Source organism: Podarcis muralis, chromosome 13 (genome assembly GCF_964188315.1).
Source record: "Podarcis muralis chromosome 13, rPodMur119.hap1.1, whole genome shotgun sequence".
Lineage (NCBI taxonomy): Eukaryota > Metazoa > Chordata > Lepidosauria > Squamata > Lacertidae > Podarcis > Podarcis muralis.
The window spans coordinates 18,106,165-18,123,763 of NC_135667.1; the positions used below are offsets into that span (position 1 = coordinate 18,106,165).

The window sequence follows — 17,599 nt, forward strand, 5'->3', positions numbered from 1 at the left end:
AAAGAAACATGAAAATAAACTTAACGGGTGGGCAGAATTTAATCCAGGCACCACTGCTCTGCAGTAGATCTGGAAGAAGTGTCTACTCCTTATGGCTTCGGAGAAGAATGGGGGTTTAGTGCCTTCCTCTCTCTGACTGGCAGAGAAAATAAGCAAACACTTGACAAATTTGCTAGTCTTGCATAATTTGCACATGTTGTAGGAGTCTACTGTTTTTAGTACAGAATTGGCTTTAATATATTGTGCCTCATGGTTAAGATACTCATACAAATCTTGGCTTGGAAAGCAAAGCAGCAGAGTTCTCTCGCAGCTGTAAGAAGACTCCTCATTCACTGAGAACATTTGTCACACAAAACAGCAGCTAATTCTGTTTCCTTTCTTGAACAGTGCATGGAAGCCAGCTCCTGCACACCACTTTCAATCTGCATTATATATTTAAAGCAGTATTATGCCACTTTTGGGGGCAGTCATGGGTTCCTCCAAAGACCCCGATTCCCCTGACAGAGCTACTATTCCCAGGGTGGTTTAGAAATCCCTCTTTGGGAATTTTGAGAATTGTAGCTCTGGGAGGGGAATAGAGAGCTCCCAACAACTCTCAACAGCATTACCAAACTACAGTCCCCAGGATTCTCTGGGGGAAGCCAAGACTGTTTAAAGTGGCATAAAAGTGCTTATAAACATGGTGCCCATGTGGCCTCAGTCAGAGATCACTTAACTCCTTCAGAAACTCACAAATTGTGCGGCCCAAGACATGTAAGACATACAAATTCTACATACATACCCATTCCCACCCCATACTTAAGCTTTTCGACATTGGTAGCAGAATCCATTCATCTCCCTAATGCAGATGGACTTGAACACTATTAATACATTGGCTTTCAAGTTTTGTTAAGTTAGTGCAGTCCATTTTGTCTTCCAGCACCTGCCCCTCAGCTGCCCAGTGTCAGTTCAGATCGAGTGCACTCCCAAGTGGCTGAGAGTTCCACAGTCCGTCTCTTGCTGGCTCTTAAAGTGTGCTTGTGTTCCTTTCAGTCCAAAACGCATCCCCAGGTGACTGATCAGCGGACAGCGCAGTGGCCTCTTTAACCCAGGAGGGAGGTAACTGATGTTCAGATACACATATAGAGTCTCCTTCGTGAGGACCGGTGAGTGGCCAGCCTCAGTCGAAATCAGAACAGGCCCCTGGGCTAGAGAACTTTGAATAATGGAGTAACTTATCCTGAGGACTAGACTGCTGCCAGGAAGGAGTGAGGACATCCTCTTGCTCACACTGGAAATCCTCTTCAGACTTTATCTGCAGCCACAAAAACCAAAACAGTGATTCAAAACACAGTTTCAAGCCAAACAGAAGCGCTCTGCGTGATGTGGGAAGAAAGGGGATGCTTTCAAACTGTTCTGTGTGATAAACCAGCAGGACTAGAAGCTTGTTTAAAAATAGAAGACAAAATCTTGAATTTGTATTATGGTAGCAGATTCTGTGTAGCCGATGGCTGGAGTATATATAACCTAGTAATATGCCTGTCTACCATTATATCTGGCCACATTCCCCGCCTAACCCCCAAGGTAGTGTGTAGGTTAAGTTTGTATGGTCATCGATATATTCTCAAAGTTGAAAGCCTCTAAGTTCTCCCATACCTGCACAGGAAACTCTTCCATAGGAAGCAACGTTTGGGCTGCTCGGCGTAACCTCACTTCCTTTTCCTCTCGCATGTGACGCCGCCGCTTCTTACTGGTGGGGCCCTCAGTAGGTGAGATGCTTTCAGCCTCTGGGGCAGCCAAAGGACCCGAGAGACACCTGGGGGTGTCTTTCTCGGGGGGCTCATTCTCTGTGTTGCCAGGAGCTGGAGCATCAGTGCTGTGGCTACCTTCATCCTAGACAGAGAACAGGATTCAGCTAGAACTCCTCCATCCTAACATTCCTTCCACCCATAAGAAGGTAACATGGACATGTCCTTATTTCCTTAGACCAGATGTGTTTCTTACCTCCAGGACAATATCAAGGTGGCCTTGCCTGTAATCATCACCATAAGAATCAAGGACCCTCATGAGGAACCTGAAGGGAAGGAAGAGTCCATTAGAAAGATAACCTGCAGACAAGACGTCCCCACTAATCCTCTATAATAACTGTGTTCTTTTGCATGGTGCTGTTGATGTAGGGGATTCACTGTTATGAGATGTGGTAACAGCTGTCAGTTTGGGTGGCTCTAAATGAGGGATCTGATGAATTCATGGAGAATTTGTCTGCTGAGCATGAAAATTTAATAGACCTTCCTTGTTCAGATAAAGGTATTTAAATCTCCCCACCCCTCACACTCCCCTGACATACTACCAGACATACCTTCTCTCCTGTTTAAGCCGCAGTGTTATTCTCTGGACCTGATGCAGCCGGTTTAACATCCTCTCATTCACCTGTATTTGTGGGTAATGTCACCAGAATACATCAGAATTTTGCCTATCCCACACCCAGCCTTGTATTCCACTCACCCACCCAGTGGTCCCTCCTCCTTGGTCTCTGTTTGGATTTTCATTTGGTCCAGTTTACCATCCCATGGCCAAGAATCTCTTCCTTCTTGTCCACCTACAGCTAGTATGGCATAGTGGGTAGAGAGTACAGACCCAAGTTTAAAACTCTACTCAGCCCCCAAAGATGCATTGGGCTAGGGCTTGTCTCTTGTTTTACCTTGCTCAGAGGATTCTTGGGAATATATTTAATACCTTCATCTGATCACCATCTGAAGCCCTTCTTCGTGTGCCTCTTCCATGAGAATGGGCCTTTTCTGTGGTGGCTCCCTGTTTGTGGAGTGCTCTCCCCAGGGAGGCTCACCTGGCACTTTCATTACATATCTTTAGGCACCAGGTGATGTTTCTCTATAATCAGGCACTTGGCTGATTATCATTCTATGGCCTTTTAAATGTGTTTGTAGGAGGGGGGTTATTGGTTTGTTTTTCTTTTATTATGCATTTTGTGTTCTCATTTTGTGTTTTTATGTTGTGAACCACCCTGTGATCTTCGGATGATCTTTGTACCCAGGGTGTCTCTGATTTCCAAATACTTTGGCAGAGCACATGTTTGGCAAGCAGAAAGTCCCAGGTCCAGTCCCTGGCTGGGAAAGAACGAGAGCTCCTGACAATGAGAGCAGACAGTCCTGGGCTACATAAATGAATAAAAAGGCAGCTCCATGCATACCTGAAGTCAAAGCAGAGCTCAACCCACTGTGGCAGCTGTTTGTTAATTTTTCCAGCTGGTGTATTAAAATGATCCCCCCTCTCCAGCCAATCCCTTACCTGCTCTAACTCCTTGCAGCGCCGAGCAAGAGCCTGGCATTTGCGCCGTGTCATTTCCTGCTGCCTCAATGCCCCCTCTTCCTCCTCCTCTTCTGGTATTCCACCATCGGCAAACTCCACCTCTGTCTCCAGTTCACTCTCAAGGATATTGCCACCAAAAAGAGGAGGCAGTGCCAGCTCTGATCCAGGGGGCACAGAGAATTCTTCAAAGCCCACACCAGCCATGATTGTGTTCTGGAGATTTAAAGAGAAAGAAACTGACATACTAACCAATATTAACCATCTCCCCCACCCCAATCTGAAGATCTAATGGTGGTACTCAAAAAGCCACATTCCCTTTACACCCCAATTTCCTATGTCATGTGAGACAGGAAACAGGTACATTTACAACAAGGGTGGGGAACCTGTGGTCCTCCAGAAGTTGCTGGGTGACAATTCCCATCTTCCCTGGCCATTGGTCATTCTGGCTGGGTAAGATGGGAGTTCCAGTCCAGCAACATCTGAAGAGCCACAGGCTCCACACTGCTGATTAACAAGGACAAGGGTATTAGTATGACAAGAGATGACCAAGGGGCAGCCACTTTTATGGGCTTGGGAGCATAATCCACCTGCAATTTTTTTTTTTAAAGTAAACAGTGAAATATATTTTCTTACAGCTCTCTGTGGATGCACAAATTTGTATTTAAATGTTCTATAATCTATATTCCTAAACAATCTCCAAAAATACTCATTTTTTCAGAAGTTTAAATTTTCCTTACATACTAACTTCCTTTAAAAAATCATTTCATCAACCCATAAAATATTGAAAACAAAAAAAAAATTCCTTCCAGTAGCACCTTAAAGACCAACTAAGTTAGTTCTTGGTATGAGCTTTCGTGTGCATGCACACGAAAGCTCATACCAAGAACTAACTTAGTTGGTCTTTAAGGTGCTACTGGAAGGAATTTTTTTTGTTTTGACTATGGCAGACCAACACGGCTACCTATCTGTAACCATAAAATATTGAGATTTCTAGTTTCCATGTAGGAGAAACAGCATGTCATCTAAATGGGTAGGCACTGTGCCATTTGCTGTTGCCACAATCCCATTTTATGAGCAGGTGTCCCACCAAAATTAAAAATGTATTATTCACAATCTCCAATATACTGCCAGAAAGTAAATGTAAAAGGTAAGGGACCCCGGACAGTTAAGTCCAGGCAAAGGCGAATATGGAGTGCCTTTACCTGCCAGAAAGCAGATACAACTGTTCCTGTTATTCAGTTAGAAAATACAAGATACTTTGGTCACACTATTTTCCGCGTTTATCCATCTCTATGGTTCAGACAAGACTGCAATGCAGTACATGAACAGGCTTAAAAGAAGCTGAATAAAACTTGGTTCTAGCACCTCGACTTCAATTAAAGGAGCTCAGGCTCTGCTTCTGACGAACCTCCAAGGAAAGAAGGCTCCAGAGCCAATAAGGAGGAGGATGGCAATTGGCGATTTTAAAATGCCCGATTCCTTTTGCAATGGGATTTCCTAGCACATCAGACGTACCTTAACCCTTCAGATCCTATAGGCGAAATGAGCAACCCTTGAATGAAGGTAATGGGATGGACGGTCGCTTACCGGTGACGTAAGCCCACAACAAAAGCGTTTGAGTTATCGAGACGCCTCGGTTACAGTGAACCAGGGCAGAAGAGACGGTGTCGCGCGCTTATTACGTATTGCACTGTGGAATGTCCTAGCGTTTCGTCGCGCCGTGTTAACGTAAATAGTGGTCGCGTCCCTGTCGCCGTTTCCCCGGTAGGGGACAGGATCGCTAGGCGCGGTGAAGTACGGTTGCGTCATCACGCCTTTGGATGCGTCGTGGCCTTAGAGATAGGAAAAATAGAGTAACTCACAGTCTAAACTTCCGGTAAAAATCGAAAGCTGCCGTTGGTGATTCTTTGCCTTTCTCTTAGCTCTATGACCAATAGGTAAGTCAGAGGAAAAATTATGAAAAACTGACGGAAGTGTCAGTTGACATAGTGACATAATTCAGTATAGCGTATTAGAAACCTACTGTATTTCAAAGGAAATTGACTCGAAACCCTAAAGACACTTCCGGCTCCCCTTGGCATATGCGTGGGTCACCCAGTGCGAAGAGATGACGCAATAGGCAATGCCATAGAGACATAAGTTAGAACGGCACCCCAACTCTGGCCTAGGTTGGTGCCACGCATATGGCGGCACTTGGGCTGAAGCTGAACGCGAACTCTCTTCGTAACCTCTCCTTTTTCTCTATATCCGTTTTAATGCCCGGCAGAGCGAAGGCGCTCGTTGATGACGTCACAAGGGCGCCCGGTGCATTACGTACTTTTTGTGAGCCTGAAAGAGGGAACGTGAGGAGTTCGTTTGTGCGGCGGCGGCGGAGTGGAAGAAAGGAAAAGAAGGTGAGGAGGGAGGGAGGGAGGGAGAGGTTAACTGGAGAGCAACCAAAAAGGAGCCCTGGCCTTTGGTTTCCTAAGGGGTAAAGAGAAGTGTAAGGTTTGGGGGCGGGCAGAGAGAGAGAGAGACGCTACAGTATTGCTGCAAACCTAACCCCGTTTGCCTAGGAGTAAGCACCATGGAAGTCAATAGGACTTCCTCCTACACAAACGCGGTGAGGATTGCGCTGTAGATTGAGGTTTCTCGGTAGTTGCAGAAAAGGTGGAGAAGGTTGAAGAGGTTTGTCAGTCTGTCTGTTTGTTTGCTTCACTTGTGCTACCTTTTCCCTAAGCAGTGGCGTAGCGTGGGTTGTCAGCACCCGGGGCAAGGCAAGTAATTTGCGCCCCCTAACCCGTGGATTTGCGCCCCCTAACCTGTGGATTTGCCCTAACCCCAGATTTTGCGCCCGGTGCGGCCGGCCCCCCCTGCACCCCCCACGCTACGCCACTGTCCCTAAGAAGCTCAGGGTCCCGTGAGAGAGGTCAAACTCAGTGATAACCACTATCCCCAAGTCGTCCAGTAACTTGGTTGCTTAGCAGAGATCTGAACCTTGGTCTCCCCAGTCACTACACTACAGTGGCTCTCGGATTAGATGGGTTTGGCCTATCCTGGTGGTGGTAGCAGTAATAATAATAATAATAATAATAATAATAATAATAATAATACAACAACAACAACACGGTAGAAATAACAAAAGTAATACTCTCTTCCATACTCTTATCGGTTGGGAATACATTATGGCTCTTCCTTCTAGTTGGATCTTTTGCTGTTTGGGCAGTATCTTGTTTTTCATTTGTGTTCTGCATAGTCATGGAACACTTATATTTCTTCCATTGAGGACCCTTCTGGCACTTTTTATTGCTATACCTACACTGCCTCTTCTGTCTGTATCCTGTGTTTGAGAATGTATACTTTGTTAACAGATTATAAGCATTTCATTGTGATTTCATTTTTTAAAAATCTCTATAAGGCAAAAGGTGGGTGAGTTGGAAACTGAAGAGCTAACTCTAGGTCTCTTAAATTGAAGGGGGTTCCAATGGGGCACTTGTATTTGTGGAAAGGGAGAGATGTTTTTAGAGAGGGGGCTAAGGAAAGGACACATTTGAACTGAGGGGTACAGTGGATCTGGATCTTGTGTTGATGGGTGTCTAGCAACTGTGTGTGGCTCTCTGGGGGTTGCTGCTACCTCATAAGTGTTGTATTAGATCAGTGTGGTGGCCTCCAGCAGTCTGTTGGACCTCACCTGCCTTCAGCCCCAGCCAGCTTCGCTAATGGGTGGGAATGATTGGAGTCACAGTTTACAACCTTTGGAGGGCACTGTGTTGGCTACCCTTGGGTTAGATAGTGGTTAGAATTTCTCCTAGTCTAGTACTGTGGGAAATAACAAATCAATAAGACTCTGGATATTTATGTCACTTATTATGGTTTTCTCTTGTGTCCCTTCCTTTTTCTCCTTTGCAGCCTGATCCATCATGTCTTTGGCAGATGAGCTTTTGGCTGACCTCGAAGAGGCAGCAGAAGAAGAGGATGGCAGCTTTGCAGATGAAGAGGATGAGCCTCCCATTGAGGATGTCCAGGAGGAAATGCAAGTGGATCTGGCAACTGATTCAGTCAAGAGTATTGCCAAGCTCTGGGACAGTAAGACGGTGAGAGAAAATGAACTTGGCTGCCGGGCCAATATGTATAGTAGCGGTGGTTTTCAAAATAGTGTTCAACCTGGGGTCTACTGGTTCTATAAACTGCCTTTTCCTTTTTGGGTGTAGTCTGGGGAAGTTAACCCTTTAAAGGTGCCCTCTTCAAAAAGTAAGACTCAACTTTTTGTTTTTTCTCTTGTGCAGTTTGCTGAAATCCTGCTGAAGATTGAGGAATACATCAGCAAACAGCCCAAAGCATCTGAAGGTACTGTGAGTCTCTGGCTGAGATTTCCTTTGGATGTGTATGCACACATCACCCAGTCTGATTCCTGCAGTATAGAGTCTGCTACAGGACTTCCTTGTCCTGCAGTACAGCACTAATGTACCCATATGTCCATCTCCCTGTTACCTTATAGTGAGGTGCCCTGTATGGATTTTGACTTTGCATGTTCCTTTCTTACTAGTTCTAGGTCCAGTAGAGGCTGCTCCTGAATATAGAGTCATTGTGGATGCCAATAACCTCACAGTGGAGATTGAGAACGAGCTAAGTAAGTGCAAACCTTAGCCACTCACTTTGGGGTGAGGGAGGTTGAGAAGGCTTTGAAAACAATACAGCAGCTGCTACCCTGTGAGGGTGGCAGATGATGAGTTAGGGAAGTAGTGAGATTGGGAAAGGCTGGCTTCATTGGAGAAGGGGGTGCGATCTAGTAAATAGAAGGGCACATACTGGCCAGACAAACCTTCACAGGAGTTTTGGGATACAAAGGACATTTGTGTGTTGGTGTCACAGTAGAACAGGGACTGTTTTGATAAGAGCACTTTCTTTCTTGGGCAGGAGAAAAGGTTCAGGCTGGCCAATCTCTGAATAGGCTATACAGCTTAGCATTAAAACGTCTCTGAGTTAGTATATCCTGGGATGCCTGCTTTTATTCTCACTAGTGTAATGACGCTCTGCGTTTCTGTCTGTTTTGTAAAAGGTCGTCTTTGCCTCTCTCTTTTCAGATATTATTCACAAGTTCATTCGGGACAAGTACTCCAAGCGATTTCCTGAACTAGAATCCCTTGTTCCAAATGCACTGGACTACATCCGGACTGTCAAGGTATTGTGTCTGTCTGTGTCTTGAACTTCACAAAGTCAATTTTTTACATTTGCATTGATGACTAGCCTAATCCTCTTATAACTTTTGCCACTTATTTAGCGGAGGTGCTCCATGCTCAAATGGCTAATAAGGTTGCAACTCAGATAAGACATACCATAGTTTTCCGTGTAGAAGACAACCTTTTTTTATACAAAAATTAAGTTAAAAATTGGGGGTCGTCTTATACACGGATTGTGCTTGGCGGGACATGGGATCGGTTGCTGCCATGAGCCGGAGATTGTCTGCGGGTATTTTGCGTGTTATTGGTGGTTGCAGCAAGGGCTGTTGTTGATTGGCTGCCACTGCAACACTAGGACGGGCTATTGGTGGCTTTTGCCGGCATGGGAACAGACAATTGGTGGCTTGATGCATGCGAGTAGCGGTGTAGGTTATGTGGGTGAGCAATTTTCGATAATTCCCCCTAAAAAAAGCTCAACAACTCAGGGCAATTTTCCCCATTTTCTCAATTTTGCGTCCCCCAAAATAGGGGGTGTCTTATACACAGGGGAGTGTTATACACGGAAAAATATGATAAGTAAACACACAGTAATACTGACTATTCACAAAACCACGGTGACTGAAAATCTCTTCAGTGGTCTTCAGGTCCACAGTTAATTCATGGTTTTAATATGTCATAATCAACCTTGAACCTAAAAGGTGTGGTGGGTAGAGCTAGCAGATGACCTGTGTTCAAATATCCTGCCGGGAGGTTCACATGGCTGCTTTTGAGAAGTTGTTATTGCTCAGTCTTAAACTAGCTTCCAGGTTAGGAAAAATGAGGCTTGTGTGTGTGGAGGGCCGGGAGAAGATCCCCAAATATTCCACCCTTGGAGGAAAAGAATATTCATGTGTTCCACAAATCGTTCCTAGAATTGCTGACGGAAATTAGAACTGACCCTCAAGCAGCCTTGGTCCTTCTCAGTAACAAACAAAACCTGGCACTGAGACTAGAATTCTCTAAATAAGCTTGGGGCTTCAGTTAAACATGGTTACAGTGCCTCCCACCTGTGCTTTTCGGGGGTGTGCTTTCTGTCTTCTTCAATGGCTAACTTTTTTAAAACGTTTGAACCTTGCAGGAACTAGGGAACAGCTTGGACAAATGCAAGAACAATGAGAATCTTCAGCAGATCCTCACCAACGCTACAATCATGGTGGTCAGTGTCACCGCATCCACTACCCAGGGGTAAGGCTCTGCACAGGAAAAAGAGGAGGTTTTTGGAAGGGTATGGGAGATTGGTGGGCATCTGGACTGTGAGAGAGGGGTATAGACTGAATTTGCAAATGGTGCAGAAGGGTGTAAGGTGGACTGTACCATTCCAGGCTGCAGGTGGGGAAATTACTTTCCAAAATTCCCTGTAAGAAGAATACTCCTATGTTGAAGGGAGAGTGTCTAGCCTAGCTCTTTTCCCCTTGGTGTGCTAGTGCTTTTTCCTCCCTTTACAGATTTCTCTTGATATATAGGGGAGCATTGAAAAATAATATCTTATCTCTGGCAGTAGGGAGTACTACAGTCTACTGTACCACTTGTTCCACTGTCTGTAGAGCAGGCCCAGAATCATGGCAGTTTTCCCTTTATGGGATTTTAGCACAGAGAATAGATTTCGGATGAGAGAGTGGCTTTTAGGTCACTGCTTGGTTGTCAAGAGAGTGGCCTTCAGACAATTACGGTCTGCCTTATCACATGTAGAGACAGGAGGCACCTGCCAGATCACATGATAAATGGTATGAGTTAACTTATTGATCAAAATACGCAAGGGGGACCTGCAGCAAAACATTGCAGTTCAAATTGCTCCCATTCAGGTTTCCAGACATCTGTTCCCCGTCCTCAACTGTTAGCCAACATTCCATGACCACTGAGCATGCTCAGTCTTTATAGGGCTGGTTTTGGGGCTCCCCTGCCTTTGGGCTTTCCAACAATTTTGCTGTATGACTGCAAACTGTGGGGCTCTCAAAATCTACAGATATCTCCCATTTTGTGTACGTGGATGGTGCCATTTTTGGCTACGTAAGGATCCAGAGATAGAATATTAGCATATAGGGTGGTCCTGAGAGCTTTGAAACAAATGCCACGCTCTTGGCATGGAGTGATGGTGCAGATATAGTGAACCAGACCTGATGACCTATGTATCTCGGCCTCAAGTGTTGCCTCTCTCCTGCTGCAGGCAACAGTTAACCGAGGAAGAATTGGAGCGCATTGAGGAGGCCTGCGACATGGCCCTGGAGCTGAACCAGTCTAAACACCGCATCTACGAGTATGTGGAGTCCCGCATGTCCTTTATCGCCCCCAACTTGTCCATCATTGTGGGAGCCTCCACTGCTGCTAAAATAATGGGTGAGACTCTCAGTGGATCTCTGTGGGCTTGGGTCCTTGCGTATCAGAATATGGAAACTTGGGATTGTATCAGAATTGGAGCAGATTCATTGAAATTGATGGATGTGACTAGCTTAAGTCCTTTAATGTAAATGGGTCTATTCTAGTGTAATTTAGTTGGATGTATAAGTAAGTCAGGGACGCGGGTGGCGCTGTGGGTAAAAGCCTCAGCGCCTAGGGCTTGCCGATCGAAAGGTCGGCGGTTCGAATCCCCGCGGCGGGGTGCGCTCCCGTTGCTCGGTCTCAGCGCCTGCCAACCTAGCAGTTTGAAAGCACCCCCAGGTGCAAGTAGATAAATAGGGACCGCTTACTGTCGGGAAGGTAAACGGCGTTTCCGTGTGCTGCGCTGGCTCGCCAGATGCAGCTTTGTCACGCTGGCCACGTGACCCGGAAGTGTCTCCGGACAGCGCTGGCCCCTGGCCTCTTAAGTGAGATGGGCGCACAACCCCAGAGTCTGTCAAGACTGGCCCGTACGGGCAGGGGTACCTTTACCTTTATAAGTAAGTCTGTCATTGGCAGAGAGGGACATGAAGGCCCCTAGATTCCGAAAGGAATGTAAAGCCTTCTCTGAAAGGGTCAAACACCAGTCCAATTTTTACAATTCATCTTTCCAAATCCGAAGACTGCCGAAGTACTGTATTTCACAAAAGAACACTGGAGTGCCATGAATTAAACGGTCCAAACTTGAAGCCATGAATTAAACGGTCCAAGAAATTTAGCAGCATCTGTCATGCTGTTGATGTATGATCAGTTCTGGCAGGTCTCTGTGGCCAGGAACAGCAAAGAGCTCTCCTTGCACACAAAGAGAAGAACTTTGTTTACAAATCCCAATAGGCCAGGGAGAAGCCATGGTTTGGCGGATCAAAACCCCTGAACCACCTTGGCCCTTGGTCCCACAACTAGCATTCATTCCATATTGCCTTCCCTTCTCTCAAGGCATTGCCGGTGGCCTCACAAACCTCTCCAAGATGCCAGCCTGCAACATCATGCTTCTGGGGGCTCAGAGAAAGACTCTGTCTGGATTTTCCAGCACTTCGGTGCTGCCTCACACTGGCTACATCTATCACAGCGACATTGTACAGTCGTTGCCTCCGGTAGGTGTGTGTGTGTGAGAGAGAGAGAGAGAGAGAGAGTCTGCCCCTCCTCCTTTCTCTTTTGAGTTGGTGCACGAGTTTCCTAACAGCAACCAGCCAACATGTGCCTTTGATTCCCTCCTTGCAGGACTTGCGAAGGAAGGCGGCTCGCTTGGTATCAGCAAAATGCACGCTGGCAGCGCGTGTGGACAGCTTTCACGAGAGCTCTGAAGGGAAGGTATGTGGTACAAGGCAAAAGCTCCAGGATCCTGGGGGAGTGGCCGGTGTGAGAGGCATAACGGAGGGCCCCAAGGGGGTGGCTGCTTTGTAAACACTTTCTGCTCTTTTACCCTTCTGCTACCATTCAGGTTGGCTATGACCTCAAGGAAGAAATTGAAAGGAAATTTGACAAGTGGCAGGAACCACCTCCTGTCAAGCAAGTGAAGCCACTGCCAGCACCCTTGGATGGACAAAGGAAGAAACGTGGAGGACGCAGGTGCGGGGGAGAGAATTGAAGAAATGTCTTGCGGCAGGGGCAGGGTGGGAGGGAGAGTTGGCTGAGCTGGCTGAGGCAGCCAGGAGGGTGGTGTTAAGCGTGCTAGGAAATAAGTACAGTCGTACCTCGGAAGTAGAACAGAATCTGTTCTGGAAGTCTGTTCAACTTCCAAAACGTTCAGAAACCAAAGTGTGGCTTCTGATTGGCTGCAGGAAACTCCTGCAGCCAATCGGAAGCCGTGCCAGACGTTCAGCTTCCAAAAATCATTCGAAAACTGGAACACTCACTTCCGGGTTTCGATCATTTGGGAGCCAATTTGTTCTGGACCCAAGGCATTTGAGATCCAAGGTACGACTGTATTAGGGAATCCCAGATCTACTTTTAATATATACACACTTGTTAAAATCAAACCAGAATAATGGCATTTTATCTTTTCCATCAAATATTCTTTTCTCATGGAAAAAAAGATTTTAATGCAACAATTTGTTTTGCTTTTTCAAAACATTACTTTTAAAACTTATTTTTTCTTCATAATACAGTCACTGGTATGTTTCTTGAGCCCAGAATTGTGCCAGAATATTGGGGATGTGTGGAGTATAAGAAAGTTTCGATTTCCACATTACTGGAAGTAGGAGAGGGTCAGGTCAGGTTGTATCAGAATTCTGTAAACTTGAGTGTCTCATTGAGATGAACCCAGGAATCCTGGCATTTCAGCCCTTTGTCTCCTGCCTGAATTTGTTTTTATGCCAAACACTGCTTTCATTCTTGGCAGCAGCACTCTGTCCTGGCATCATTCAGTTCTCAGCCGCCAATCTTAAAAGTGCTTTTCCTTGCTCCTTCAGATATCGCAAGATGAAGGAGCGTCTCGGTCTAACGGAAATCCGGAAGCAGGCAAACCGGATGAGCTTTGGAGAGGTAAGGAGTCCTGCATAGTCTCCTTGTGTAGGATTTCTCTTGGTCTTGGGTGTTGGGGGCTGTCTAATCCCTCAGGAGGGCAGGAGTGGAAACCAGGAGTTTTGCATGGTTCAGACTCTGTTCCCCAACTGTGCCTTTTTAACTGGTACAATGGAATGGGGGAAGTAACAGAAAACTTTTGCGGGGCAGGGATCTCTGGGTTGCTTTACATTTTATGTAAAGTAAGCCCTTCCAAGTAATACAAAGCATTAAACTTGACAAGCCATATGTGCATTTTGCTGTGTACAGAAGCTGCACGTCTGCCCACATCTACATGCAGGAATATTTTGGGTGGCGGTTATGTGTTGTATGGCTACATGTGGGCTTCACACTTCTCCTATGTGTGCACAGATTAAATTAGATAAATTTAATTTAAGTTAGATAAATAGGATGAGAAGTGGTTCTGAGAAGGCTAATGGAACGGGCGGATAACTAGACGTATTTATAGCCTTGACTAATAATAAGTTTTCTGTCCCCTCTGCTTCGGATGTACTTGCATGTGACCCAACCCAGGCCATTTCAGGGAGGCTCACCTTGGCACACCATTACCTTTGTGGCCAGGGAGAGTCGCTCTCATGTAGTGATCAGAGTGCTGGACTCAGGCCAGGATTCAAATCCTCGCTCAGTCATAAAGTGCATCAGATGGCCTTGTGCCAATCACCCTACAACAGGCTTGTTGTGAGAACAAAGTGAGGACGGAGGGTTGGAACTATTTATGTCAACTTGACCATCTACATGCAGGAATATTTTGGGTGGCGGTTATGTGTTGTATGGCTACATGTGGGCTTCACACTTCTCCTATGTGTGCACAGATTAAATTAGATAAATTTAATTTAAATTAGATAAATAGGATGAGAAGATAAATAGGATGAAAGTTTGGATATAAATATAGGGACCAATTTGCCTCTTCCTAGATTGCAGGATTAGTGGCGGGGCTGTCTTTTGGATCTATAGGCTAAAATAAAAAAGGAAATTTCAAAAGCACCTGTTGTCCCTTATTGAGCCACTTGGGGGGGGAGAGGGAAGGGGTTGCATTCTAATTGAAACTGTCAACTCAGTCATCGGTCCTGTACTATCTAATCCAAACTTGGCCTTTTCTTCTCTGTGCTACGCTTCTTCTCTCCACACCTTCCTTTGCTAGATTGAAGAAGATGCTTACCAGGAAGACCTTGGTTTCAGTCTGGGCCACCTGGGGAAGTCAGGCAGCGGCCGAGTCCGGCAGACGCAAGTCAACGAGGCCACGAAGGCCCGCATCTCAAAGACGCTGCAAGTAAGGAAATGGGGACTGGATGTGGAGTGCCGGGAGCTGTAAATCCTCTTATGACTGGGCCCATCAAGGCTGCATTTCAAAGCCTCTGGACCTGGGCAGGGGCTGTTCATTCCTGAAGGCAGCATCACGTTGTCCTCTTGAGGTTTCGGCAAACAGCTACACTGAGCAACCAGATCAGAGCTCATACTGCAGTGTAATTATGCCGAGCATGTATGTCCTATTGTTACTCAAAGCGCTCAGAAAATACTCCCAGGCCAACAAGCTCTGTGTGGAGCAGCCCTTGAGAGCTTCAGCAGGCACAGAATTAGACTAATTCTATGGTCACATTGCTGGCCATTAGTCTCTGATAAGGGTAGGCAATTTCCCTGTTCCAAGTGGCTTTTTAATGTTGAGATGAAGGGTGCCACACGAGGTTTTGTCTGTGGTTGGAGAAAGAATGTGCCAGGGCTACTGGAGCACCTACCGAGCCAGGGAGGGCAGGATATGAGTGTTACATGCGTTTGACATGCTTTTTGGAACTAGGGAAGGTAACAAATGAAAAGCATGGCTTTGGACAGCCAGCCATTTGGTCGTTCCCCTGCCCCGTGCTTTAGCATCACTTCCCTCTCTTTTCACTGCCTCCTCTATGAAAGGCCTAACACCCATGCCTTTTTGCATTTCTCCTCCCAACCAGCGCACTCTCCAGAAGCAGAGCATGGTGTATGGAGGGAAGTCCACCATCCGGGACCGCTCCTCGGGCACTGCGTCCAGCGTGGCCTTCACTCCGCTGCAGGTAAGCACCGCGCTTGGCTCTGCATTCCTTGAATTACCTGTACGTGGCACTGACGTCTTCGAAGGAGGGGGTTGGATGTACAAAGAGCTGTGTGTGCTGGGCTCTAGGAGTTTTGGAGAACTGAGTGTGTGCCTGGCAGTGGCGTAGCGTGGGGGGTGCAGGGGGGGCTGGCCGCACCGGACACAACATCTGGGGTTAGGGCAAATCCACAGGTTAGGGGGCGCAAATCCACGGGTTAGGGGGCGCAAATTACTTGCCTTGCCCCGGGTGCTGACAACCCACGCTACGCCACTGGTGCCTGGCAAGGATGCTGAGAAGTCCAATGGATGAAAGAAGAACCTTTGTGGGGAGTGCTGTTGTGCTCATGTCCTGCTTGGGGCTTCCCAGAAGAGCATCGGGATGGCTGCACTGGGAAAAGGATGTTGGGCTATGTTTCTTTCCTCTGATCCAGCAGGGTTCTTTGGTTCTTAAAGACTTTTTTGTTTGCTGTAGTTTTGTTTTTAAATGAGGGTTATAGAATGCTATAATACATTTTTCTTGGCTGAAACCCTAATAACTCTGTCTCCCCACCCTCACTGTTCTGCTTGCAGCACTTGAGGAGGAAAGATTATAAGCTCATGTGTGCAATATTGGTTGTTGTTATTGTATAATAATAATAATAACAACAACATTAGCTGTATTTTTGCACTAAGGCGTCTCAGTAAAAACAGAAAGGACCAGGACTTTAAAGCCAGGTATAAAAACAGCAATACAGAAAAAATTAAATACAGTACTGTAAATTTATTTCAAGGAAGAAATTGTACCCACCGCATGGATAAGTGCAAAAATGGCCCTGGACATAGCTAACTACCCTCCCAGTGAAAAACTGAAATCTGGGTAAATAACAATGTATTTTGCCTTGCACTTAAAAAAATACAACAATGGTGCCAGGCAGGTTTCTCTTGGGAAAGCGTTCCACCAACTAGGAGCACACCAAGCAATTTACTTCTCTCCAAGGTGTAGAAGTTTGAATCCCCGCAACAGGGTGAGCTCCCGTTGCTCGGTCCCTGCTCCTGCCAACCTAGCAGTTCGAAAGCATGTCAAAGTGCAAGTAGATAAATAGGGCAGGTAAACGGCATTTCCGTGCGCTGCTCTGGTTTGCCAGAAGCAGCTTAGTCATGCTGGCCACATGACCCGGAAGCTGTACGCCGGCTCCCTCGGCCAATAAAGCGAGATGAGCGCCACAACCCCAGAGTCGGTCACGACTGGACCTAACGGTCAGGGGTCCATTTACCTTAAGGCGTAGAAGCTGGAGATTTGGCGGGCGGGTGTTGCTGTAATTCAGCACCTCTCCTACTTTCTAGAGGCAGCAAGATCTCTGGACTTTCCATTTTTTTTAAAAAAAAGAAAAGTCTCCCTCTCTCACATTCACCTCCCCCCTCCTCTTGTTTCCAGGGTCTGGAGATTGTGAACCCTCAGGCGGCTGAGAAGAAGGTAGCCGAAGCAAACCAGAAGTACTTCTCCAGCATGGCTGAATTCTTGAAGGTGAAGAGCGAGAAAAGTGGCATCATGTCCACCACATAGCCCTCCTGCCACGGACGCTGTCCCTCCCCTTTGACTAGCAGTTTGAACCATGAACCAAATTCAAGAAGAGGAGCCTTTGCACAGAAAACAGGCCTTTGTTGGAGTTCCAAAGATGGCTTGGCACTTCAGAACTCTCCATTCTCCTGGGCCCAAGTGGTACCTTGTGGTTCTCTCCCTACCCTGCTTTTCTTTCTCGAGAAACGTCATTGTCAGGGAGCCTAGTATTCTGGCGGGAGGGGGACATGCAGCAGGGGGAGGCACGCAGTAGAGAGGATTGAGTTCTCTTCCCTAGTCTCATGCAGTATTCAGAAGCAGGCTACTGAAGGTGTGAGCTGTTTATAACGGCATGGAGTGGTTAGCTTAAAGGAGTAACGTGAATGAACTTACACCATCCCAACCATGGCTTTAGATCATCCTGGATACCATCCTCTTCACCGTTAGCCCAAGTTTTAAATGAAACTGAGGTTGTAAAAATACCAGCATGAATACAAATAATGCTTTGGGATAGTACCAGAGCGCTTCTCCCTTGCTGTGTTGGTTTAGGAGTTACTAATCCTTCATCCTGTTTCACGATCTGGAACTAAACAACGGATT

At 46.4% G+C, this 17,599-nt stretch overlaps 2 protein-coding genes across 4 annotated transcripts; one reads left to right on the plus strand and one right to left on the minus strand.

Annotated features, from left to right (window-relative positions):
* Window positions 1–212: 212 nt before the first annotated feature.
* On the minus strand, window positions 213–5,276 carry TFPT (TCF3 fusion partner). 2 transcript variants are annotated; one of them, XM_028702031.2, is made up of 6 exons: window positions 4,822–5,276; window positions 3,286–3,519; window positions 2,339–2,409; window positions 1,984–2,053; window positions 1,636–1,872; window positions 213–1,294 (listed from the first exon to the last, which is right to left on the minus strand). In XM_028702031.2, exons 2-6 carry the CDS (start codon window positions 3,508–3,510, stop codon window positions 1,160–1,162), a joined length of 738 nt encoding a protein of 245 aa, XP_028557864.2. In that variant the 5' UTR covers window positions 3,511–3,519; window positions 4,822–5,276; the 3' UTR covers window positions 213–1,159. The 2 variants fall into 2 exon arrangements, with proteins under 2 accessions (XP_028557864.2, XP_028557865.2); XM_028702032.2 differs by having other exon boundaries at window positions 4,894–5,274.
* A 277-nt stretch (window positions 5,277–5,553) lies between these two features.
* On the plus strand, window positions 5,554–17,535 carry PRPF31 (pre-mRNA processing factor 31). 2 transcript variants are annotated; one of them, XM_028702029.2, is made up of 14 exons: window positions 5,554–5,699; window positions 7,195–7,379; window positions 7,572–7,632; window positions 7,832–7,915; window positions 8,370–8,467; window positions 9,583–9,689; window positions 10,669–10,838; window positions 11,814–11,971; window positions 12,099–12,188; window positions 12,319–12,446; window positions 13,289–13,361; window positions 14,542–14,670; window positions 15,344–15,442; window positions 16,877–17,535. In XM_028702029.2, the coding sequence occupies exons 2-14, from the start codon at window positions 7,206–7,208 to the stop codon at window positions 17,003–17,005; spliced, it is 1,500 nt and encodes a 499-aa protein (XP_028557862.1). In that variant the 5' UTR covers window positions 5,554–5,699; window positions 7,195–7,205; the 3' UTR covers window positions 17,006–17,535. The 2 variants fall into 2 exon arrangements, with proteins under 2 accessions (XP_028557862.1, XP_028557863.1); XM_028702030.2 differs by lacking the exon at window positions 5,554–5,699 and adding an exon at window positions 5,950–5,973.
* Window positions 17,536–17,599: the final 64 nt, after the last annotated feature.